The sequence below is a fragment of the Lagenorhynchus albirostris genome, chromosome 19, assembly GCF_949774975.1.
Source record: "Lagenorhynchus albirostris chromosome 19, mLagAlb1.1, whole genome shotgun sequence".
NCBI lineage: Eukaryota > Metazoa > Chordata > Mammalia > Artiodactyla > Delphinidae > Lagenorhynchus > Lagenorhynchus albirostris.
The window spans coordinates 14,044,443-14,068,034 of NC_083113.1; the positions used below are offsets into that span (position 1 = coordinate 14,044,443).

General features: G+C 55.7%; 4 protein-coding genes across 11 annotated transcripts in view; 1 reads left to right on the forward strand and 3 right to left on the reverse strand.

Moving 5' to 3' along the window:
* Positions 1-1,595: 1,595 nt before the first annotated feature.
* Positions 1,596-4,205, reverse strand: ZFP36 (ZFP36 ring finger protein). The gene is made up of 2 exons (XM_060131061.1): positions 4,052-4,205; positions 1,596-3,239 (listed from the first exon to the last, which is right to left on the reverse strand). Exons 1-2 carry the CDS (start codon positions 4,073-4,075, stop codon positions 2,286-2,288), a joined length of 978 nt encoding a protein of 325 aa, XP_059987044.1. The 5' UTR covers positions 4,076-4,205; the 3' UTR covers positions 1,596-2,285.
* Positions 4,206-10,804: 6,599 nt separating this feature from the next.
* On the reverse strand, positions 10,805-14,194 carry MED29 (mediator complex subunit 29). Its single transcript, XM_060131072.1, has 4 exons — positions 13,887-14,194; positions 13,275-13,333; positions 12,913-12,997; positions 10,805-11,108 (listed from the first exon to the last, which is right to left on the reverse strand). Exons 1-4 carry the CDS (start codon positions 14,100-14,102, stop codon positions 10,866-10,868), a joined length of 603 nt encoding a protein of 200 aa, XP_059987055.1. The 5' UTR covers positions 14,103-14,194; the 3' UTR covers positions 10,805-10,865.
* A 137-nt stretch (positions 14,195-14,331) lies between these two features.
* On the forward strand, positions 14,332-19,363 carry PAF1 (PAF1 homolog, Paf1/RNA polymerase II complex component). Of its 2 annotated transcripts, none has more exons than XM_060131070.1 (14): positions 14,332-14,700; positions 15,232-15,282; positions 15,381-15,473; positions 15,779-15,900; positions 15,994-16,060; positions 16,148-16,249; positions 16,332-16,437; positions 16,537-16,605; positions 16,690-16,793; positions 16,884-17,000; positions 17,098-17,226; positions 18,443-18,548; positions 18,661-18,751; positions 18,830-19,363. In XM_060131070.1, the coding sequence occupies exons 1-14, from the start codon at positions 14,654-14,656 to the stop codon at positions 19,225-19,227; spliced, it is 1,602 nt and encodes a 533-aa protein (XP_059987053.1). In that variant the 5' UTR covers positions 14,332-14,653; the 3' UTR covers positions 19,228-19,363. The 2 variants fall into 2 exon arrangements, with proteins under 2 accessions (XP_059987053.1, XP_059987054.1); XM_060131071.1 differs by having other exon boundaries at positions 14,337-14,700; positions 15,253-15,282.
* Positions 19,364-19,511: 148 nt separating this feature from the next.
* The window catches only part of SAMD4B (sterile alpha motif domain containing 4B), a 37,313-nt gene continuing 33,232 nt past the window's right edge, over positions 19,512-23,592 (reverse strand). For 6 of the 7 annotated variants that reach the window (XM_060131068.1, XM_060131067.1, XM_060131062.1 and 3 more), the window contains 2 exons: positions 21,955-22,038; positions 19,512-19,639 (listed from right to left, as the gene is read on the reverse strand). In XM_060131068.1, coding sequence (XP_059987051.1) covers positions 19,554-19,639; positions 21,955-22,038 — 170 coding nt within the window. In that variant the 3' untranslated portion in view covers positions 19,512-19,553. Of the gene's footprint in view, positions 21,745-21,954; positions 22,039-23,592 lie in introns of all 7 variants that reach the window. The other variant, XM_060131065.1, reaches the window with a different exon arrangement.

Consider the following 23,592-nt stretch of genomic DNA (forward strand, 5'->3'; position numbering starts at 1 on the left):
TTTTCGCAAAGGGAAGGACCAGAGATGTGTTACTTCTTGTTCTTTCAGTGCCTGTGAATGTCTGCGTGGCTTGCTCTTCCTCTCCAACGTCTTTGGGTTTCTGGGTTTCTCTCTCTCTCTCTTTCCCAAACCTCCTCTCCAAGTATGGGGACCTGAGCCCTTTCCCAAAACGGGGCGCGGGGGCGTGGGTGCTTCGTGGAAGAGGAGATCAAAGGTCAGGGCCTGCCAGTGGGCGAGGGGAGAGGGCCAAGGAGGGCTGAGAGGTCAAGGAGGCATGAGGAGGGGAGGGGAAGAGGAGAACACTCGATGGAGGGAATGGGGTGAAGAGAAATGGGGTGAGGAGGGAGGTGGAACAGAGGGGATGAAGAGTGTGGGCAGGGAAGGAATGGGTGGAGAGAGAAGGAAAGGAGGCCAGAAGGGGGAGGAGGAGGGGAATTGGAAGGAAAGAGAGGAGGGGATAGAGGACGGGGAATGGGCGGCTGGAAGGTAAGGATATTAAAAAGGGGAAGGGGAGAGGAGTGGTGGGGGAGGGGAAGAGCTGGGGAGGGTGGGGGAAGAAGGGGAGGGGAAGGTCGGCGCAGGAGGGTCTGGGCAGGAGGAACTGAGAGGGAGGAGAAGAGGTGAGGTAGGGAGAGGAGAGGGAAGTGAGGGGCGGGGGGAAGAGGGGTAGGAGGCCGCGACGGAAGGGGGCGGGGCGCAGGCACTGACGCGAGGCGGCTTCCTGGCGCTGGGCTCCTCCGCCCCAGTGTGGTTCTCGCCGCCTCTTGCCTTGTATGGTCCGAGGACGCTGCTCTCCCGGGGGCCCCGCCCCGTCCCGGCGCGGCCGCGACCCCCACCCCGCCTGGGGCGCGAGACCACGAGTTTCCAAGGCTCAGAAATGTCGAGATCTCGCAATCCCGAACTTCTCGAATCCCGACAGGCCAAGATTCTGGAATTCCGAAGGTCTAGGAGCCCGGAAAGCCAGAGGCTACAGTTCTGCGATTCCTAAACGTCTGGGACACCCAGGGTCTAGAAGTCGCCGAGACCAAGTCTGAGATTCCCCAGTGTTGACATTCTAGAATCCTGAAGGCTTTCAAGCTGCCTCCGCCGAGATGCCGAAAGCCTGAGTCCCCCACACTCTCCGATCCTGGAAGGCCGGGCGGTGGGACCCCAGGACGCCCCGGCTTCCGGGACGACCCCTCCCCCACCCGCCGCGCCGGCCTCCTTCGCTTGCCCTGGGCTCGTGCCCCGGCACATTCCGTCCTCCCCACTCCGCCCCGCCCTCCTCCCTCGGCCCCATGGGGACGGAAACATCCCGTCCCCGCCCGCGCCCGGCCGAGAGCTGGGTCAAGGATCCCGGCGGGACGGGAGCGCCTCCCACGCCCCGGGAACTGGCTCTCCAGGTTCCTACCCGGTGATCTCACCTGGCCCCGCCCTCTCAGGTGAATGGCCGGGCCAGGTGACGTCACTTCCTGCCAGGTAAGCGCCGCTGGCAGCTCGGCTCCGGGGAGGTTTGGAGGAGCTATCGGCTGATTCCATCCCGCTTCTAAAAAAGGCCACACCGTCCTCCCCTCCCATCTCACTACCTCTAGACCGCAGAAGAGCCAGGATTCCAGTTTACACACAGATTTCTTTTATTTAAAAATTCCAAAAAAAATAAAATTTTAACAATATATATTACTTCATATATTATAGTATACTTATAACAATAATTAGTCCATCGTTTCCAATATTACAAAAAAGAGGAAGAAAAATACAAGGGAAGCAGACGACCCAATATATATAAATACTATAAAATCTATTAGAATAAATAAAGTCGTCATAAATAAAAGGCCCAAAGGCGTGGGTGGGTGGGTGGGAGAGCAGGGGGTTGGCAACGGCTTTGGCTGCTTGTTTTTGGAGGGAAATTTGAGCACCAGGATTCCCCTTCAGGGGAGGATCCAGTCACCATCAGACACCGGAACCTCAGGATCTAGAAAAAATTGGAAGGGGCAGCGGGGGCTTATTATTCACAGCATTGGGCGGGGGAGAGGTGAAAGAGGCCTCACTACCTCCAATTTGCTACATTTTTTTAAGACCCCAGAAAACACTCCTTCCCCCAACAGCATGAACAGCTTGCACACCGGGGACCTGCCCCAGCGTTGGGTCAGGGGAGTGAGTTAATGCACTTTGGAAGGTGGGGTGAAGCTACTTGATTAAGAGTCCCTCAGTTCCCCCGCAGCCTTGGGACCCCTTGTGGAACCCACAGCATAAGAGAACTGGCCCCCCTTAAGATCCAGCTAATCTGCACTATAGGCAGTCACTTGTCACTCCGAAACGGAGATACGATTGAAGATGGGGAGTCTCCTGGGGGCTGCAGATGGTTGGGGTGGCCCAAAAACCCCGGCCTCGAAGACAGGCGAGTCAGATCCCCCCAGGCTGCTGCCGCTGCTGGCATATTCGTCAGGATCAGATCCCAGGGAGTGCGCAGAGGGGCTCCGAGCCAAGCCACCCAAGGGCCCCCAGACGCTGCTGGGGGTGGCCCTTCGGCAGGAAGGACAACAGGCTGGGGTGGGGTCCCTTCGGGCCACCGGGGTCCCTGGGGCAGCAGAGAAGGCAGAGGGTGAAAGTGGAAGGTCCCCGGGTGGTGGTGGTGGGGAGCTGGAGGGTGAGAAGGAACACGAGGACAGGGAAAGGCCTGCTAGGCCTGCTGGTGGTGGCGAGGTTCGGCGGCCTGAGGGCAGGCCTGAGAAGCTGATGCTCTGGCGCAGCACGTGGGGGTGGCCGGAGGCACCCAGGTCCTCGCTGGGGTTGTGGATGAAGTGGCAGCGCGAGCCGTAGGGGCAGCGGCCCTGGAGGTAGAACTTGTGGCACAGTTCCGTCTTGTACTTGGGGTGGCGACTGGCCTGGCGCAGCTCACCCAGGCCGTGGGCAAACTGGCACTTGGCCCCATAGCGGCAGCGCCCGCTTTCTGAGAAGGTCCGACATAGCTCGGTCTTGTAGCGGGAGGAGGTGGTGGGGGTCGCAGTAGGCGAGGTGGGTGAGGGCGACAGCTCAGGGCCTGGACGGGGAGCCAGGGGCGCGAAGCCTGGGGGTGGGGGCACCCAGCCACAGCTGCGACCCTCCACCAGGCTGGTGGAGCGGCCAGGCAGGCGGGCAGCCACCCCAGACGAGCTGGAGTCGGGTGAGCCGAGGCTCCAGAGTCCCGAGGAGGCCCAGGCCGAGCTGGACTCAGTCTCTCCGTGGTCGGAAGGCAGGTCAGGGCTCAGCAACTGGAGGGTCTGTGGGAACAGGGATCGGTCAAGACACCGAAAATGCAGGGTGACGCCCCGCCCCAGCTGCAGGGCACCTAAGAGCTTGCCAGTCCGGTTTGTGGGCTCCCAGACTGAGCCCCACCCGTCCGCAGAAAACAAACATGGGTTCCGGATCGCAAGGATCCCGATTTGGAGGTTCTGAGTTTATTCGCGATTGAAACTTATCCCGAGGGACCCAGGAATCCCGGCTCCCCCGGCTGGATCAGAGGGGCTCTAAAGTCAGGACACACCGCTGTCCTCCAATTTTCAGCCTCTGGGCCTCTAGGGATCTGAGGTTCTCCAGTTTCACAAGTGGAGAAGCGGGCAAAGTTAAGCCAGGAGTCCGGATCTCTTCGGTTTTAGAGTTGCCAGAGTCTTCTGGGTCAGGGAGTGAAGAGACAGAAGTCGGCTCCCCCTCACCCTGAGACTCCAGCCCAAGAAACGCCTCCGCGCAAAACCGCACCCTCAGCAACTACCAGGGGTAAGCCAGGTGTGGGGTCATTTCCGCCTGCAGACAGCCCCCGTCTGAGAAAAGTTCTCCAGCTTTCCATCTCCGAGGGCCACCCCACCCGTGTTTGGACCGAGACCAGAAAGTCACGGGCTCCATTTTCACCTCCAGAGCATCACCCTGGTCTGAGACGGGAGGCAGGGACCCCGGGCCGAAGTGTGAAGCACTAAGGAGTTCCAGTTTGAGAAAGGAGCCAGGGGTCCCGGGCGGGAGTTTGTGGCGCTAGAGAGCCCTGGTTTGAGAAGGGAGTCAGGCATTGCGGACCTCGGGGTGCCGATCAGCGGGGGCTCACCTCGTAGATGGCGGTGAGATCCATGGCGGCGCAGATGGCCGAAAGCTGAGGTACAGGCCGAGAGTGGGAGCGCTGAAGTCAGGCTGCGGTGGGGTGGAAGAGCCGCCGCTTTTATCCAGCCAGAGGGGGGCGGGGCCTTGAGGAGTTGGCCCGGGCGGGCGGGGCCAGGAGGGGCGCTTCCCGGACGCGCGCCCCCGGCGCAGCCCGCCCAGCCCTGGACCGGACCCCATCCGCCCGGCTCCCGGCCGGGACTCGCCTGAGGGGGGCCTGCGGGCGGTCGCAACACCGCGGGGAGTGCGTGGGGTTGGGGGTGTCGGCCCAGTTTTCAAAGGCTGGAGACTGAGGCGCGGAGAAGGGAACTGGCACGGAGGTGGGGGCAGGGCTCCTGGGGGAATTGACAAGGGCAGAGGCTGAGAGGGCGTGCGATCGAGAGACTGACCGACAGGGGCGGGGAGAGACGCACGGAGAGCAAGAGACAGAAATGGAGAGACCAAAGAGAAAAACACAGGGACACACACACAGAGGGAGGGAGTTGCGCACACAGGGAGACGTGCAGAGAGAGAGACAGGCTAAGGAGAGGAGGCGAGGTGGGGAGGCACAGATTGAAAAGACAAGATATAGACGGTCCCAGAGAGACAAATTCAGAGCGGGAAGCGGGAGGGAGGGAGAGTCACATAAAGAAACAGAGAAAAAGGGAGAAAACTGGGAGAAACAAGCATCCACAGACGGAAATCCACAGGAGCAAAACGGAGAGAGGAGACCCACGGGCCTGGTGGAGAATTCTCTTCTGAGACCTGCCGGCCTGGCACGGTCTCGCTCTCAAACAGCCCAGATCCGGAGACCTGGACCGCCCTCCCCGCCCCCACTCACGGGGGTTGGGGGTGGGTGTGGTTCTGGACACCTGGTGAGGCTGGAAAGGGGCCTCCTTTCCCAATTTCCCAATTTCTCTGTGTCTTCTCACCCTCACGCAGATAATGGCACTTCTGATCGCTTCCTCTGGGCTAGGCACTGTTGCATGAAAGTGCTGTATTTACACACATTAACTCAAAGAGGTATTGTTATGCCTATTTTACACACCAGGAAACCCTGGCAGAGAGAGGCCAAGTTATCCTCCTTTAGTAAATGGCAGCAGCCTAATACCAGGGCCTTAAATTATGTTAAGAGTTTGTGCTCAGAAAAAACTCAAGATTGGAAAGGGGGAGATCTTTATTATGGTGGCGGGTTTCCTTGATGGAAAGCTGTCTCGAATGGCAGAAATGGGTCATCCCCAACTGATGGTCGGATGGGTCTCTAATAAAGGGATGTACCTTGAGAAAACTAAATGTGCAGAAATCACTCCCCTTATTGGCAAGTCTTTTATTGTCAAGGGTTTGCACTGAGTGATGCTCTCTTAAGATATGGAGAAGAAACTAATTTTTAAACTGGGTCTCGATGAGCTAGCTGGCTGCCCTGAGTGAAAACACGGGGGTAGAAATAAACCGTTGACACGGAGTGCAGTTATAATGGTGGAAAGTTCATTCTTGCAGGTTGCGACTGCAGGCTGCGGGCTTAGTATTGAGGTGGGGAGATTCTGCTAGACACGCCGACTTGCTCGTCCGACAGAGCACGGGGGAATCCCTGGTGCGGCGCTTTCTGGGGCCGAGGGGCCTTCCCGGCCGGTCTCGTGAGCTGGGCGGCTGCGGGCGGCTCTGGCACGGTTGCAGCCTCCCTCTAGCCTGTGACTCACTCGCACGGGGCGAGGGAGGGGGGCTTCCTGGAAGCCGTGACGAGGAGGCTAGGCCTGGATGCCAGGGTTCCTCTCTGTAACCAGGGCTTCTGTCGCCTGTAAACAGACGCTCGAGGGCTACGGGAAAAGGGGGAAAGGGGAGGTGCCTGGCACCCGCCACCCGGCTGGGCTCCAAATCCCTGTGCGGCTAGTGGGACTAAGGCGGCGCTAAGACGAGAGGTGGGAGGCACCCTGGGGTCCCCGGTGTCCGGCTCGGCTCTGGCCGCGATCCTGGAGGAGGGATACCAGTTTCGATTCCCTGGAGACAGGGAGCATTTCCCATCCCTGAGTCAAGCAGACCCCCTCCCCTCTCCCAACTGCTGAGTCATCGGCCCGAGAGCCAGGACGCTTCGGACTGGGCGACTCTCGAAGAGGCTAGAGGGGGCTTTGCGCGATGAAGAACAGACCACCCCTGGAAACACTGACGGGGGCGGGGGTCCTAAGAGCCCGGGCCTCCGCCCCTCCTTGCTCAGATCTAGGAGTCCGGGTTTCCAAGCCACCTCCTCGTTCAGACCCAGGAGACCCGGCCCCCAGCCCCTTCTTTCACCAGACCCAGGAGTCCAGGCCCCCAGCTACCCTCGATCTCAAATGCAGGAGTCCGAGCCCCGAGGCCCCTCTCCCAACGGTTTAGGAGTCTGGCTTCCATCCCCCCCTCACCCCCCCCTCACCCCCCGCCCCTCCCATCCAGGCCTCAGGCGTCCCAGCCCAGGAGGAAGTTCAGGGCAGGGCTCCGCCCCGCTCCCCACGTAGCCAGCGGGAAAATCCGTGGCACCGGCTAAGGCCGGGAATCCCCTCTGGAATGACGGTGGGGAAGGGGACGGCCGGGGTCCCCCGTGGGGCGCAAGGGGGCAGGTCTTGGGCGGGCAGACCGAGGGGGAAAGGGGCGGAAACCAGAGAGGCTAAAAATACGGCGAGCGCTTCCGGCCTAGGGGGAGGGGAACGTTGAGCAGTTTCCAGAAAAACAAGTGGGGACGGGAAACGCGGGGGTGTGAGAGCCGGCCAGAGTGCGCGGGCGAGCTGGGGACAGTGTACGCGCCGGCACGTGTGCCTTGTGCGCCCCAGGCGTGATTGACTGGACGGGAGCGGGTGCGGCCGACGCGGGCTGGCAGTGCGCGCGGGTGCGCGGGCCCTGCGGCGTGTGGACCGCGTGTGCGCTGTAGGTGCGAGGTGGGGCTGCCCTGGCGCGCCTGGATGTGCAATTGGGCAATTAGGTGTGGGACACAAGTGCGCCCACTTTCCTGTGTCAACGCTGTGTCCTTACAACCCACCTGGAACGTATGGCTGTGAGAATAAATGCGGGAAACCGCCTATGCCTGCGTGTTTCTGACCAGACTGTATTTACTCTCACCATGTATGGGGGAGGGAGTGTGTACTCAGCTGTAACTGTCTTTGAGGTGGCATCCGTGAGAACGTGTGACTTACATACCTCCCTGCACATCTGTGTGTAGCTCTGAAACACCTTGGGATCTGTAGTGACTGAGTGATTGTAACTCTTTGAGGGAGGCTGGCGAGAGTCGCTGTCTGTGTCCTCAGGTGTGATGAGGCTCTGTGAGCACACAGCTTGGGAGCTGAGGGTGTGTGGGAGCATGTGCGTGGCTGTAGGCAGCTGTGGCTGTGTGCAGGGCGCCTGCAGCTGACTGTGTGTGTGATCATCAGGTGTGTGAATAGTGTTCCTGTGTCTGTGTCCTCGGGGTGTAGCTGAAAACACCAGGAGGCCAGTGTCTGGAAGCAGTTCCTCTGTGGCTCAGTCACAGGGCAGTGAAACTGAACTTTGGTTCCTGACGTCTACAAGTGCACATGATGGGGAGGGCAGCTGGCCCACTCCTGCGGTTCACACAGGCCTCCGTGAGCAGAGCAGAGGAAAACACGCACGCACACTCGAACCTGAGAAGCATTATCTAAATCCAGCCTCCGCTGCTTTTGATAATGTTGAGCTGAGGGCAGGGCTGAGTCAGCCTGTGATGGGCAAAGTCTGAGATGGGGTAGGAGATAGCGGGTTAAGGGGTGGTTAGAGGGTTGTTTGTATATTCACATAGTTGGATTGTTCCTTGAGTCTGTTTGTGGGACTGCCCCCAGGACGGAGACGCCAGGGACACCATGATTGTAGGATGGTGGGTTATGCCATTCTCTGCTAGGGAAGAGGGGTGTCATGTGCGCCTGTGTTTTGCCATGGTCTGTTTTGCCCTGTGTGGCTGTGCATCTCATATGCATGCTTCCCTGGAGTGGGTGGTTGTGCACGAGGCTGTACAGTCTCCCTCTGGGTTTAATAATCCACTAAGAACCTTCACTAAGGTCCTCTCCTATCCCTGCCTCTTCACCGTGGCCCAGGCTTCCACATTATTCCTCAGGCAGGGCCTCTGCACTTACTGTTTCCTCTCCCTGGAATGTCCACAACTTATTCCCTTTCCTTCAAGTTCACTCCAATACTACCTTCTCAGTGAGGCCTTCATGACCTGGGTCAAGGACTTTAACAGGTTTAAAAATAACCTTGTCATCTATTTAACAAATAATAAATACATGTAACATCTATTTACAGACCACATTAATACACGTGAACCACTACCCAACCTAAACTCTCAAACTTTCATGTTTTCCAATAAAGTAACATAATTCTCCATATGCAAATCTTTTTTTTTTTTTTTTGCGGTACACGGGCCTCGCACTGTTGTGGCCTCTCCCGTCGCGGAGCACGGGCTCTGGACGTGCAGGCCCAGTGGCCATGGCTCATGGGCCCAGCCGCTCCGCAGCATGTAGGATCTTCCCGGACCAGGGCACAAACCTGTGTCCCCTGCATCGGCAGGCGGACTCTCAACCACTGTGCCACCAGGGAAGCCCCCATATGCAAATCTTGTGTTACTTATTCCCAAATACTTTTCTTTTCCTCCTATTATCTCTCTCCACTTCTGATCTCACTTCTCTGCTTTATTTTCCTTCTTGGAATTTCTCATTACCTGACATACTGTGTTTTACTTTATCACACTTAACTGTCACTAAAATATCAGCTCCAGCAAGGCAGGGACCTTTGGTTCACACTGTATAGGGCTTGGCCCAAAATAGATGCTCGGCAAACGTGTGTTGAATGAATTCCACTTCCGGGTGCACAATTTCCACCGTGTGGTTGTGTGAACTGTGCGTCCATCATCTCACTGCCCACCAGGTGTGTCTCCGCAGTCTCCCTGGGTATGGTTTTAAGCACTGCTGGGCCCCATGTCAGGGCTGCTGGGATGTCATGCCCCCATCTGTGTGTGATGTTGTGTTGATGCTGCCTCACAGGGCGAGCTGTACTTCATTCTGAGTGTGTGGGCCTGTGCACTGACACATCTCTACCAGTATGTGGTGTGTGCCCACAGGCTGGAAGCCACTGGGCTCTTCTGGGGAAAGCGTGCTGTACTCAGATAATTGCATCATGTTAGGTGGAAATATAACTTTGTTTTTGTATTTATTTGGACCTTACGTATGGTTAAGGAGATGTGTATGGGTGTCATATTGACAAGGACAAGGTTATGATGGTCAGTTTTATGTGTCAACTTGGCTAGGCTACAGTCCCCAGTTATTTAATCAAACTAGTCTAGATGCTGCTGTGAACGTATTTTGTAGATGTGATTAAAGTCTATAATCAGTTGACTTTAAGTAGGTTATCCTAGAAGATCTGGGGAGTCACATGGCGGGGTGGGGGCTGATTCAGTCAGATAAATGGGCAGAGCTGTGGCTTCCTTTCAAAAGAAATTCTACCTATGGGCCGCAGCTTCAGCTAGTGTCCAAGAGTTCTGCTGCCCTGCCTGGAGCTTGGCCCTATGTGCCTGGCACTTCAAGGAAGGTCAGGGAGAAAGGGAAGGAACTTCTGGGATGTGTGTACACACACACACACACACACACACACACACACACACACACACGCACACACACACACTTGCAGGCTCTGGGTGAATTGCAGGTCTCCATGGTCCCGGGTTTTCCTCACAGATGTGGAGTCCAGGACAGGAGGCCTCTGGGCGGTGCCATGGGAACCAGGGTACAGAAGGTTTTGGGTGGGTCAGTCCCCCAACCAGGCTGAGTCACTTGAGCCTTTCACACCCACCAGCTGGGCCTGGGCTGGTAGCTCCGCCCTGTACTTGCCCAGGCCTGAAGGCCATGGGGAAGCCTGGTGGGGCACTCCCTCCCTGAAGCCCCCTCCCCAAGGTCTGCTTCCCGGAGCTGGGGCCCAGGCGCCTGTCTTCTTCCCCAGGACTGATGATTCACCCCTGCTGGGGCCTTTTCACTTCTCCTTTGGGGCTAAAAATACAGGGACCCAGGCATCCAACTGCGCCAGGCTTCACCGCAGATTGCACAACGCCCCTCGTTTGAGTGCTGCTGACGCAGACCCCGGGTACGGGGGCTGGCGGGCTGGGTTGCTCCCCGATCGGGCGTGCTGAGGTCAGGGCCTAGACCCCTCCACTTCCTCTTTCCTGGGTCAAACAGACTGGGGGTTGAGCTGACATGGGAGGTGCTGGGGATCCCTGGATGTGACTGTGGTCCCTGGAAATGAAGCTCCTTCTAGCCCCAGGTAAGTCAGGGGTTCTGGCTTCCATTCTGGCCCCCTGCACAGAGTCCCAGTTAGGAGCTGGGGGCAGAAGACAGCAAAGGGGCACTGGGAGAGAGATGGTCAGAGACAGGGAGATGGGGACAAAGAGATCGAATGACACAAGACGCTCAGAGGAACAGCTAGAAAAAGGAGCAGGCACAGAGACCACCCCCAAACTGGGACAGAATCAAGGAAGGATTGAGGGAGAGGGACCCAGTCAGGGTTCCAGAGCCAGGCCAGGTTGGGGAAGAGCCCCTGGAAGAGGTCACCAACAGGCACAATCCAAAGTCCACCCTCAGCCAGGGAAGAGAGAAGGCAGCCCGCAGAGGCCAGGCCCCGCCCTGGGCGCTCCCTGCTGGCCTCTGCTGCCCCCTGCTGGCGCCAGCCGAAAAAAGTGCGCAGGCAGGAAAAAAGTCAGAGACACAGCTGCTTTGAGGCCACTCTTCATTCCCTCCTCCACTGCCAGCCCCGCTCCCAGCCCTGCCAGCTCACAGGGCGCCCCCCGGGCCCGTAGGCGGTGCAGGCGTCTTGCCTGTGACCTTGTTGGCGCAGTCCAGCAGGGCAGTGTGAATGTCCTTGGCACAGGCAATCTGGGCTTTGATGACCGCCAGGTACTGCGGATAGGGCAGGCTGTCAGGCTGGACGGCGTCGGGCTTGGTGGCTGTGGGCACCAGTGTCGGAGAGTGCTTGGCACTGTCGCAACTCTGTGACAGGCACTCATGGGCCAGGCGCTGTGGGCAGGCAGGCAAGGTATGGCATCAGCCTTCACTCCGGGTACTGCCAACCCCACCCCAAGGGCCAGCCTGGGGTAGCCTTTTTAGCCTCTGGAATCCTGGGGTCTTGGGGTCAGAGCCTGGCCCTGCCACTCGCTGGGTGACCTCAGGCATGCGGCTGCTCCTCTCTGCGTCTGTTTCCTCCTTTGGAAAATGCGCTTAATAACTACTTCTACTATCTAATAAGGTGAGAATGGTGAGAGCAGCGTGCAAGAGACACAGGCACAGGTCCTGGCAAGTTAACTTAAGTGCTAGTTGATGAATGTCAACTACTATTGTTGTGACTGTCCTGACCCTAGGCTTGGCATTGGCACTAGCTTCTCTGGCGGCACCTGCTCCTCCTGGTTTTCCTTCTACTTCTCTGGCTGGTCCTTCTAGATGCTTTTTAATCTATCTAAGCCTTAAATGTGGTAATTCCCGTATCCCTTCTCCTCCTCTCATTCTCATGCCCTCTAGGGGTTGTCTCACTCACACACACTACTGTTCTGACCTCTGTACTGATGACACCACTTCTGTGCACCCAGCCTCCCCTAAAATTCCAGAGTTCCCATACTCTGCCCCCCAAACCACTCTCCTTCCTGGGTCCCTGTCTCAGGGACGGCCCTACCATTCCAACTAGAGCCCCGGGCCTCATCTTGGAGGCTCCTCCCCCAGCCCATCAGTCCCATGGCCCTGTGCACAGAGCCTTCTGAGTATCTCTCCCACCTGCCCTTTCCCACTTCCTCAGGACCCTGCTCTGGTGGAACCTGGCCCTCCTGAATCCTGCCATGGGCTCCCAGCCTCCACTCTCAGCCCCTTGTACCCATCCCTCATGTGGCAGCCAGAGAGGCATATTCCTAAAAAAGCAAATGGGTCCATGTCCTTCCCTGCTTGAAACCCTCCACGGCTCCCCAGCGCCCTCCAGGCTATATTCAAAATGCAACAAGCACCAACGCCTAGCACACATCAGCCAGACTGAATTTCATGATGTTCCTAAAGGGAACTTAAAGCAGAAGCTGTTCCGTCTGGCTGGAATACCTTTCTGCCACTACGAGGCTCCTCAGACTGACTTTTCCTTCAAAGTCCAGTTCAAAGTAATGATGACAATGAGGATACTACAGGAAACGTTTGCCACATGTCCAGTACCAGGTTAAGTGCTTTATATGCAAGATCTTGCTGAGTCCTTCCCAAAAACCCATTTTCCAAAGGAGGAACCCAAGGTTCAGAGGTAGAGATTGGTGGTCCGTCTGACTCCAAAGGCTGTGCTCTGAGACACTTGCCCTCCTCTCAACTCCTGCCCTTCTTCCATTTTTGTTCCAGCCTCCGCTCAGATGTGCTCTCCACTAGTAGTCTACCCTGAGCCACTTCCTCCCTAAACCTGCCCTAGGCAGGGTCAGGTGCCTTCTCTGGACTTCCACAGCCCCCTGAGCTTCCCTCATTTTAATCCTGCCCCCTCTGCCTGTGCCTCCACGACTCCAGCCCTGAGCCTTCTGTCTATGCTTCCCCCTTCAGAGCCCTCCATGGCCTGAGCTTTTCCCATCAGAGCCCTGACTACTCTGAGCTGTCAGTGTTTGAGGATATATTTGTCACCCCACTGAACTGGAAGCTCTGTGAGGGCAAGGATTGGGCAATATTGTGCCCCCAGCATCAGTTGCAGCATCAGCACAGGTCTGGGCCGCAGGAGGTGCTCAGTGAGCGTGTGTCGACTGACTGAATGAAGGTTCCTGAAGCACCAGGAACTGAGGCAGGGTTGTGGTCACCCGGTGGCTAGGAGACCCCTTACCAGGCAGAGCTCTAGCTGGTCACAGAGTGCGTAGAACTCCTCCAGACACTTGTCAAAGCGCTGAATGGGTCCATCGCTGCTCTTCCTACAGTCCGGGAGAAGAAGGTGCGGAATGTATTTCCAATCTCTGGGACTAAGTGACTACCCAACCAAGTATCCATCAGAAAACCAGGTATAGGCCCAGGAGACCCGAGGCAGGGCCTAGGGGACAGTTAATAGAAGAAGGGGCAAAAAGGGCAAGGTCAAGCGCTAGGGAGCCAGGCTTGAAAATAAGAGAAAAGTGGGGTGGGTGTGGTGCAAGGGGGATGAGTTTCTAAGACTAGGATGGAGTTAGGACAGCCTGGAGAAAGAGGAGTACTCACTGTCCGTTGTCAATGTTAGTGTTCTGAATCAAGTTCTGGGCTGCAACCTTCATCAAGGTCTAGTTTAAAGAAAAAAAAAAAAGAGGTGCAGCAGATGGAGAAAGAGAAGAGGTGACACTTTTGGTAGATCTACACTCTTCCTTAAGATACACCCAATCTCAGGCCTCCTCTTCACTTGGCACTTACCCTCCTGTCACTCCAGAGTAACTCCAGCTTCCATTCCTCTATAGCAATAACCACCTGTATTTTCCCAGAGGCCCGCTCTCACCTGGGGTTCTCGCCAATACCCTCCCGGACATACCTTAGAGTCCTCCCTCACCCACCAGTCACGGTCAGTCTCTGTACAGGCCAGTCCTTTCCTCAGGCTTTAACGACCAGAGCTAAGTTTCTCCTTTAAATTCCCTCCCCCTCGAATTCCAGTCAGTCTCAAGCTCAAGATTCGTCCTGATCCCACCTCACACTGTCAATCCACAGAGCTTCGCTTTGGCCTCACGAAGAAGATCAAGTCTGATTCCTCTCGCCTGCCTAACGCTCCTTTTGCTCTCTCCCTGACTAAACAGTCCCTCCGCCCGCCCCCGTGGTGTCAGAGAGCCAAATCTCCCGACCAATCACCTGCAGACTTTCCTTCAGCTGCGGGATGAGCATCTTATAGCGCTGCACAGGATCGAAGTCCTGTTGCTGTTGCTGCAAAAGCCCGCTCTGGGCAGGTCCCACAAGCTGTGTTGGTGGTTGTGGCTGCTGCTGGGGACCCGAGCCACCGGCCGAACCCGGACCTGACACACTAGCGGCAGAGGAAGCCGCGGAAGCCTGCTGCTGGGAGGCAGCCATCTTTCTCGCTTCGCGGGCGGGAAGTGCGTCAGAAGCGCGTCTTCCCGGTTTCTTTTTAGCGTCTTGGTCTCTAGGCCCCGTTTGCTGGTTAGCTCCGCCTCCCAGAGAAGTTAACCAATGGGGGGAAAGAACCCACCCTCCAACTCGACTCTCAAATCCGACGTCTAGACTGAGATACCGATTCACCAATCACATTGCCTCGCTCCGCCCTTTGCCCAGACGCTCGCCAATCCGGGTGTGGTTCCAATCAGACTCTATTTCCCAGAAGGCGTCGCCGCCTGAGGCGACCTGCGGTCCTCAGCGCACTGGCGGCAGTTGGTGTTCTGGAGCTGTGAGTCAGTCCCTGGCGTTGTTTGCGGGTTTACCTGAGTACTACGTAGTACTCCAGTGTTGCTGGAACTCTTCTCACCAGCCCACCTCACTCCGACCCTATCCCTGAGGAGAGCGGTGTCCACCCGAGCCCTGCCTCGGACTGGGCGTGCGCCGAAGTCGGCACGCCTTTTACCGTGGCTTTTTGAGGCTCTTGTTAGGACTTATCTCGCGTCGTCGCCATGGCGCCCACTATCCAGACCCAGGCCCAGCGCGAGGATGGCCACAGGTAGGCAATACGGCGCCTGACTGTACTGTTTTTCTTTACGTTTGGGTAGGCATCGGCGAGGTGGGAGGGTCGAGCCCAGTTGTCAGCCTACAACCTCACCAGCCCCCCCAGGTCAGCCCGTGACGTCACGGAGCGCTCACCCGCTCACGGGGGCGGGTCTCAGAAGGCGTGTTGCCCCCCTCTTTCCCTGCCGTGGAGTTCTGGAATTAAGCTCTTGGGGACTTTACCCAGAAGGGATTGAGTTTTTATTCTTCCAGTCAAACGTTTGGAGACCCCTTTTCCCAAAAAAAATCGAGCATGTGACTTTTATTAAAGTACTTGAACACATCTCCTTCAAAAGGGATTGAGCACTTGGCTTCATTCATTAAAGCCTTTAGGGACACTGAAAGGAATACGTGACACTCTCATTAGAGCACTTGGGACACCCCTTCCAAGAGGAATTAGCGTTTGTCACTCTCTCCTTCCCTTTTAAAAGCTTGGAAAAACCCCCTTTGCTCTCCTGTCAATCTCTTTCTTTCCATCTTTTGTCAGTGTCTCTCTTTTACCCACCAGGCCCAATTCTCACCGGACTCTGCCTGAGAGGTGAGCTCCACTGTGTTTTCTTAGGACGGGTGGGCCAATGGGGGTTGCGAACAGAGGTGGGGCATCAGGGGCTGGGTTTTGAGCCACTGTGTTCCCAGGTCTGGAGTGGTCTGCCGAGTCAAGTACTGCAACAGCCTCCCTGACATCCCCTTCGACCCCAAGTTCATCACCTATCCCTTCGACCAGAACAGGTGAGACTGCGCATGGGGGTTAGGGAAACGCCTCACTTAGAATATGAGTTCCTTGAGGGCAAGGACTGCTCTTGTTGACTGTTCAGGCATACAACAGTAGCTAGCACATAATAGTAGGTGCCCCGTAAATATTTAAGTAAAGAAGCAGTGTCCAAGTCTCTTCGAGTGCTGCTCGCCTGCTGACTTCAACATGGGGGACATTTCGTTCTGAGTTCCTTCCTGGAGGAGCTTAGCCTCTGGGAAGCAGGGATGTGAGGGATAAGCCTGGAATTAGGCAACCATAATGGGCATGTTTCCCCACCCAGGTTCGTCCAGTACAAAGCGACTTCCTTGGAGAAACAGCACAAACATGATCTCCTGACTGAGCCAGACCTGGGAGTTACCATTGACCTCATCAACCCTGATACATACCGCATCGACCCCAATGGTGTGTTGGGAGACAGGGAGAGCCTCCCCTAGGCTAGCGAGGGCTGGCTGTGGTCCTCGGTCATAGTCCTTCTCTCACCTTGCTCTCTTCTAGTACTCCTAGATCCAGCTGATGAGAAGCTTTTGGAAGAGGAGATTCAGGCCCCTACCAGCTCCAAGAGGTGAGGGGGTGCTGAGTGGGGACTCAGGACTGGCTCTGATGGGAGGAAGGTAGTGGGGTCCTGAGGTGCCCGATTCTCCTGCCCCAGATCCCAGCAGCATGCAAAGGTGGTGCCATGGATGCGGAAGACAGAGTACATCTCCACCGAGTTCAATCGTTATGGCATTTCCAATGAGAAGCCTGAGGTTAAGTAAGTTGTGGTGGGTAGGGAGGGAAGGTGGAGCATTCAGGTATATCCAGTGGCCTCTAAAGGCCTTTTTCTTCCTCCCTAGGATTGGAGTTTCTGTGAAGCAGCAGTTCACTGAGGAAGAAATATACAAAGACAGGGATAGCCAGATCACAGCTATTGAGAAGACTTTTGAGGATGCCCAGAAATCCGTAATTGAGGCACTGGGATGAGGGGGCAGGGGGAGGCAGACAGAGGTGTGGTTCCAGAGCACTTTGTACTCCTCCTCACCCTGTTTTTGCCTCTGCCAGATCTCCCAGCATTACAGCAAGCCCCGAGTGACACCAGTGGAGGTCATGCCTGTCTTTCCAGATTTTAAGGTCAGATCCAGGGCAGGGGGCAGAGAGGGATAGCCTGCCATCTCTGCCTGTCCCAGTCTAACTCCAGTGCCCTCCATCTCCCAGATGTGGATCAACCCTTGCGCTCAGGTAATCTTTGATTCAGACCCTGCCCCCAAGGACACAAGTGGTGCAGCTGCATTGGAGATGATGTCTCAGGCCATGATCAGGTAAGTGGCCCTGCTGTCCACCTTGGCCTGCTTCTTATTGTCTCTTTCTCCTCACTCACTCTTAACTGCTCCTCCTCTTCCCCCAACCAGGGGCATGATGGATGAGGAAGGGAACCAATTTGTGGCTTACTTCCTGCCTGTGGAAGAAACACTGAAGAAACGAAAACGGGACCAGGAAGAGGAGATGGATTATGCACCAGATGACGTGTGCGTGGGTTGGGGTTAGGTTTTGGGTATTGAGAAGTGTCTCCTTTTCTCCCTCACAGGGAAGAAATGGGGCTGACCCTATCCCCTTTATCCTCAGGTACGACTACAAGATTGCTCGGGAGTACAACTGGAACGTGAAGAACAAGGCTAGCAAGGGCTACGAGGAGAACTACTTCTTCATCTTCCGAGAGGGTGATGGGGTTTACTACAATGAGTTGGAGACCAGGTACTCAGCACAGTCCTACCTCACTCAGATTAGCCTGGGCTTGTACTTCAGTACCCTGGGGTATGCAAGAGCCACCTTGGAGGTCATTTATACCTAAAGATTTGCCATGTGCATTTGTAAGAGCAGAAGCCTGTTCATGCATGTGGGCTGGACCTGGTTCTAACACAAGAACCCAGAAAAAATCTTTACTTAACACTGGAGATATTTAGAGCTTTTCTGTAGAGTAGGACTACCAAGTTTACCGATACTAATAAGAGACTTCGTGTAAGAGTAAACATAGCTAAAGTATGGAGTAATACATAAAATTAGCATGAATGTGTTTTAAATGAAGCGCTAGATACCCAAGTTCAAAAAACATGACCCCCCAGACTTCCCTGATGGTTAAAAGTTTACTGCTGTGCTGGGACCCTTGGTGTAAGGTTGGGAAAGTGTGACCTGGAGTTTCTATTTAAAGGAGAGATCCAAATTCTGATCCCATTAAGGCAAAAAAATCTAAAAGGGGGCTTCCCTGGTGGCACAGTGGTTGAAAGTCCGCCTGCCGATGCAGGGGACATGGGTTCGTGCCCCAGTCCGGGAAGATCCCACATGCTGCGGAGCAGCTGGGCCCGTGAGCCATGGCCGCTGAGCCTGCGCATCCGGAGCCTGTGCTCCGCGATGGGAGAGGCCACAACAGTGAGAGGCCCGCATACTGCACACACACACACACACAAAATCTAAAAGGCACAGTGGGCTGCTGGGGGCTGGATGACCTGGAGCTCTTGGCAACCTCCAAGGGGCACTGTGACCCAGCACAGCAACCCATCTACCGCTATGCTTGGGGTGGGGGTGGGGGGTGGCAGCGAGGCAACAAAGGCCTGGGGTGGGGGTCACAGAATCTTATTTTCCAAAAGCCAGAAATCCAGATTATGTTCTTTTAAAGTGTTGGTATCTAGTTCACATTAAAGTCTCTTTCTTTATACGTTTATGTGTATGTGTACAGGGCATACATATACACACATATAAAGTGTAGGGCAACCAAACTGCTATCCTGATGGCTGTCATGCCGCCCGTCCCTTACCCCCAAGTTTAGTCTCCTTTATTCAGTCTGTATTTATTCTGGTCTGCTCTAGGCTAAGCATAGATGAGTAAGGATGGTTAAGAACCATATTAGACCAGATTGCCCACGGGGGTCCTTAACTGAATCTCACACACCCCTCCCCCAACTCCACCACCGCAGGGTCCGCCTGAGTAAGCGCCGAGCCAAGGCTGGGGTTCAGTCGGGTACCAATGCCCTGCTTGTGGTCAAACACCGGGACATGAATGAGAAGGAACTAGAAGCCCAGGTAACAAGCACCACTGACCCAGGGCACCCATGGGGAGGGTGGTAGTTCGTGAGGAGTGGGGCAGGAACCAGATAGAACACCCTCCCCTTCCCCTCAACCCTGCTGCTTCCAGGAGGCACGGAAGGCCCAGCTGGAGAACCACGAACCCGAGGAGGAAGAAGAGGAGGAAATGGAGACGGAAGAGAAAGAAGCTGGGGGCTCAGGTAAAGCTGGACAGGTCAAACTCTGGGAGCCCTGGGAGGGTGGGGAACTGGGTCTTACTGTTTCTTGCTCCTTCACAGATGAGGAACGAGAGAAGGGCAGCAGCAGTGAGAAGGAAGGCAGCGAGGATGAGCGCTCAGGCAGTGAGAGTGAACGGGAGGAGGGTGACAGGGACGAGGCGAGTGACAAGAGTGGCAGCGGTGAGGATGAAAGCAGTGAGGATGAGGCCCGGGCTGCCAGGGACAAAGAGGAGATCTTCGGCAGTGATGCTGATTCGGAGGACGACGCTGACTCTGATGATGAGGACAGAGGACGGGCCCACGGCAGTGACAATGATTCAGACAGTGGCAGCGATGGGGGTGGCCAGCGGAGCCGGAGCGCCAGCCCCTTCCCCAGTGGCAGCGAGCATTCTGCTCAGGAGGATGGCAGTGAAGCTGCAGCTTCTGATTCCAGTGAAGCTGAAAGTGACAGTGACTGAGTCCCAGGGCCTTCAGGGCTGATGCGGATAGTTATTTCGTGCAGGAAGGCACTTTTCAAGTGGTCTCTTTGTGAGCCTTTTGCTTTGTTTCCCTCTCCTCCAAACCTCTGCTGTTAATAAAGCCAACTTCTCTTTACTTACCCTCCAGGCACCATGGTCTCATTCTCCTGCCCCCCCCACCCCCACCCCCGCACCCCTGGTGCTTAAGGCACAGAAGCAAAGGCCACAAAGGCAGGGCCACCAGGTTTTTCATGAAATGTAGCATAACAAAGGTCAGAATCCTTTTTGTTTGTTTGGTTTTTTTTTTCCAAAATAAGCCCAGACCATTAAACAAGTGAAACTCCAACAAATAAGTCTTCTCCAACAGCGAGAAAAACTGTACAGTTACTCAAAGCTGATTCTGCCGGTGGGGCTGGGAATAGAAGGGAGAGTGAAATCATGGTGGAGGGGCCGGGGCCGGGGAGGGTCGGGAGTGGATCAGGGTCCTGCCCATCAGAGTGGGGCCGCCTGCGTCCTGCACACTCTGCTGACAGGTGGGGGGAGGGGGGCAACTCTTGCCTCCCACTGTGTATGGGGGTGTCCCTCACCGCCTCCCAGGGCCAGGAAGACCCAGCTCACCCTTATGGGTAGTGAACAAGACAGGACTGGCTGGGAAGAGGTGAGGGTCTCTAAGAGGAACACCCTGCTGATTCCAAAACGAGGTGGCCCCTGTCCATCCCACTTCCCCGGGCTAGGAGAGGATTGGAGAAGCCCTGGGAGTTGGAGGGGAATGAGCAAAGGCACAGAAACATGGAGGGGCCGGGGTGGGGGACTTGCATAGGTTGATGAGTGTGCAAGAGGTACATAAATAAACCTGACACCCTACCCAGCCCGGCACTGGGAGAGGAGGTGGGGACCTAGAGCAGGTCCCCAGGGCCACCCCACCCCCTGGCTTCCTCCCTCTCCCTGGGCTCAGAGTTGAGGGAGGTCCAGACCAGGAGAGCAGAGGCAAGAAGGTCTGGGGAATGGGTGAGTGCAGGGAGGGTGGTGGTTTTAAAATTTTTTTTTTTTGGTTTTTTTTTTTCCCAACATTTTGTATCTTTAATAACATACACAATGGTTACCAGCCATATTCATAACAAAAGTTATTCATAAAATGTATCTAAAAATAACATTTTTTCCTTTTCGGTGTGAAAAGCTTGAGAATGTCCCAATGGGGGGGGCCGGTTGAGGGGGACAAGGGGTTGGAATAGAGGACCCTGGCTTCCCTACAGCCTGAACCCCCAAATCCCCTCCCTCCACCTGGGCCCCAGCACAACCCCTCAGGAGGAACAGGGATCAGAGGGTCTGTATGACTCTGGGACTGGGACGAATCTCTGGCTTATGATATAGTGTTCCACTTAAGTGAGGTCATGACAGAATGGGGGGTGGGGGTGGGATAAGGGTGAAAGAAAAGGGGATGGGGGTGGGGAAAGAAACCAAAAACCATCCCCTTTCCCTTATTCCTTACCCCCAAGTCTTTCAGCAACCAGACCTGGGAGTGGAGAAGGATTTGTTTCGGTGGGGGAAGGAGACGTTAAGGCAACAGACTTCCTGACCTCACTGGCTGCCCTGGCTCCCAGCCTTCAACCTCTGCATCTGGGGAGCCAGGGCTGGGGGCAAGTGGGGAAGGGCTAGAGGGGTCTGGAGGAGAGGGCTCTGCCCTCTCCCCTCGTAAAATTCAGGCTCCCCCTGCCACTTTCTTGGCTCAGAGAGAGGCCTGGGGGTTCTAAAAATGAGAGGGAATGATCAGAGAGAAAAACCGTTAAGAACTATATAAATATGTATCTTAAATAGGCCTAAGAAATTAATTGCAGAGAACCTCTGATAAACAGGGCAAAAGGAGGTGAGGGAGAGGAGAGTGGCTCCTGTCCTTGGGGAATGATGGGAATGGGGAAGGAGAAGAAGGCGGCAAGGAGGTGAGGGGCGGGGGGAGGGAGAGAGAGAGACAGAGAGCGCGCCAAGACAGACACGCTCCTCACCCGCCTTTATCTCCTCAGCTCCTCTCAAATAACGTTCAGGAGAGCAGATTATCTACCTCACTCATCTCTCCCCAAATGTCAGATGGTTCTGAGCAGGCCCCACAAGATAGTGGGTCAGTGAGTCTCTGGGGGAGACTGTTTCCTTGGGAGGGGCAGGTGGCCGGCAGTCTGGAGGAGGCAGGGGTGGGACGGGGCCAGGTGGGGGATGAAGGAGGGAAGGAGGGGGCAGGCAGGCTGGCCAGTCCCTGCCCCCTTTATCCTGGCTGCCCCCTACCTCCCTGGGCCTCAGCAGAGATCCCTCGACGGGCCTGGGAGTGAGCAAGGCGTGTGCCAATGTTAAACAAAAGTTAAAAGGGTGAGAGAGTAGAAAAATATTAGAATGTATAGCTGAGCCAGCCCACCCTCTCGCTGTCGCGGAGAAGCCCGTTGGGGGTTGGCCCCCGCCCGCCGCCCGGGGAGCCTATGGGTGCGCTGGGCTGTGGGTCCCGTCAGATGGTGGAGGTTTTGTCTGTCCCATCTGTGGTAAGAAAGGGAGGAAGGGAGGAAGGTCAGGAGCTGGCGGGAGGCCCAAGAAAAGGTGCTCAGGTAGCCTGTCATCCCAGTCGGGCCCTCCCTGGAGTCCGGCCTCCCCTGGGGACCCCTCAGGATGACTCTGAGTTGCTCAGTTCAGAGGTGGAGACGCTGGTGGGTAGGTGGGAGCTGGGTCAGGGAAAGAGGAAATGCTCACCACCCAAGGCGTGTTCTGTCATGCTCAGACACAGAGACTCCAGAGTGGGATTGATCTCCAGGTCAGGCCCAGGGACCGGGCAGTCTGGGTGGGAGACAGGAGAATGGAAGCAGTAAGAACTGGACTGGGGTGAAAGGTAGAGTCATGAAGACAAAGGCTGGCATGAGGCAGAGGCTGAGGGGGACGAGAGGGAAAGGGAGGAAGGGAAAGTAAAGGCAAGAGACAGAGACACAGAGAATGTAAGACATGCACACACTTGGATGGAAGGTATGACTGGGCAGAGTTGAAGGACAGACAGGCCTGGGAGTGCCACTAAGCAGGCAGAGGTGATGATGGCAAGGGCAGAGGCTTGGCAACACAGAGAAAGGCTGACAGGAAGTAATGTAAAGCTGGGGGAGCTGCTTGGAGGCCACGACTATTTTGGACACACTACACGTTCCCTTGGGCACAGTGAGGGCATCTGCCCTGAGCACTGGGCAGCCCCGTGCTCCCTGACTGATGACTTGCTCTGTACTTGGTGCGGAAGCTTAATTAGAGCCGTTCCCTCCCACCTGGACTTGCTCCTCTGTCAGGACGCTGTTGGGGAAGGCCTAGCAGGCACGGCAAATCTGGACAGCAGCCATGGGGGCTGGTCTTCATAGTCTCTCAAAGGGCCTCCTGTTCTGGAACCTGGGCAAGAGCCCACCAGGTCCCTGGGCAGACCTGACACCACCCACTGCTTAAAACCCTTCCTGGGCTCCTCACTGCTTCTAGAGGAACTCTAAGCTTTCTACCTAGGTTTAGAAGACCCTGCTCTTTCGCGCTCCAGCCTCACCTCTCACGACCTCCCCTCTGAACCCATGAGCCATGTCAGACCATCTAACTGTCTCTCCTTAATAAAAAAAATTTTTGACCTTGGGCAAATCACCTGAGACTCAGATTCATGACTAATAAGATGAAAATAATATCAGTGCCTTCACATGTGCAGTTGGGAGGATTTCATTCAACAGTGCAGAAAAGCTGTCTGACACAGTCTAGCACACGGCATACTGGTGAAAAGAACTGTTCTCAGTTTTTACTCCTGTAATTCATCCACCCAGTCATTTAATATCATTTACAGATGCCTACCATGTGCCAAGCCCTGTGCTAGGATGAATGGGACAAATGGGGTCTCCTGCCTCCCAAAGATGGCAGTTCGCATAATCTCATAAAGAATCCCTACTGATTTGGCTATTTGTGACATGAATAGTTTAGGGTTACAGGCAAATCTAAGCTCTCTCTAGAGGCAGCCCTTTCCAAACCAGCCTTATCTGCTTCTGCAGCCTCAGTGCCCAGCAGCAGGCCTGGCATAGGGAATCACCCCTGACTTACTGAGCAAGGCAGGGCTAGCGCTTCTCTAACCTCCCTTTTGCCCACTTTGCCCTCATTCTAATCTCCCATCTCTAGGCTGATCTGTGAGCAGAGGGGAAGACAGACCTTCCACCCTTTAGTGTAGAACCCATTCCAAGAGCTGAAGTCTACTGGTTCCTGCTTGGTCAACTGGCTCCTGAAAGAATGCCAGTGGACTGATAGGCAGGACTCCCTTCTATAGACACCTGGCTGCTGTGACTGTCTCATCCCCTCCACGCTTCCAAACTGAGTACTTAATGATTCTCGAAG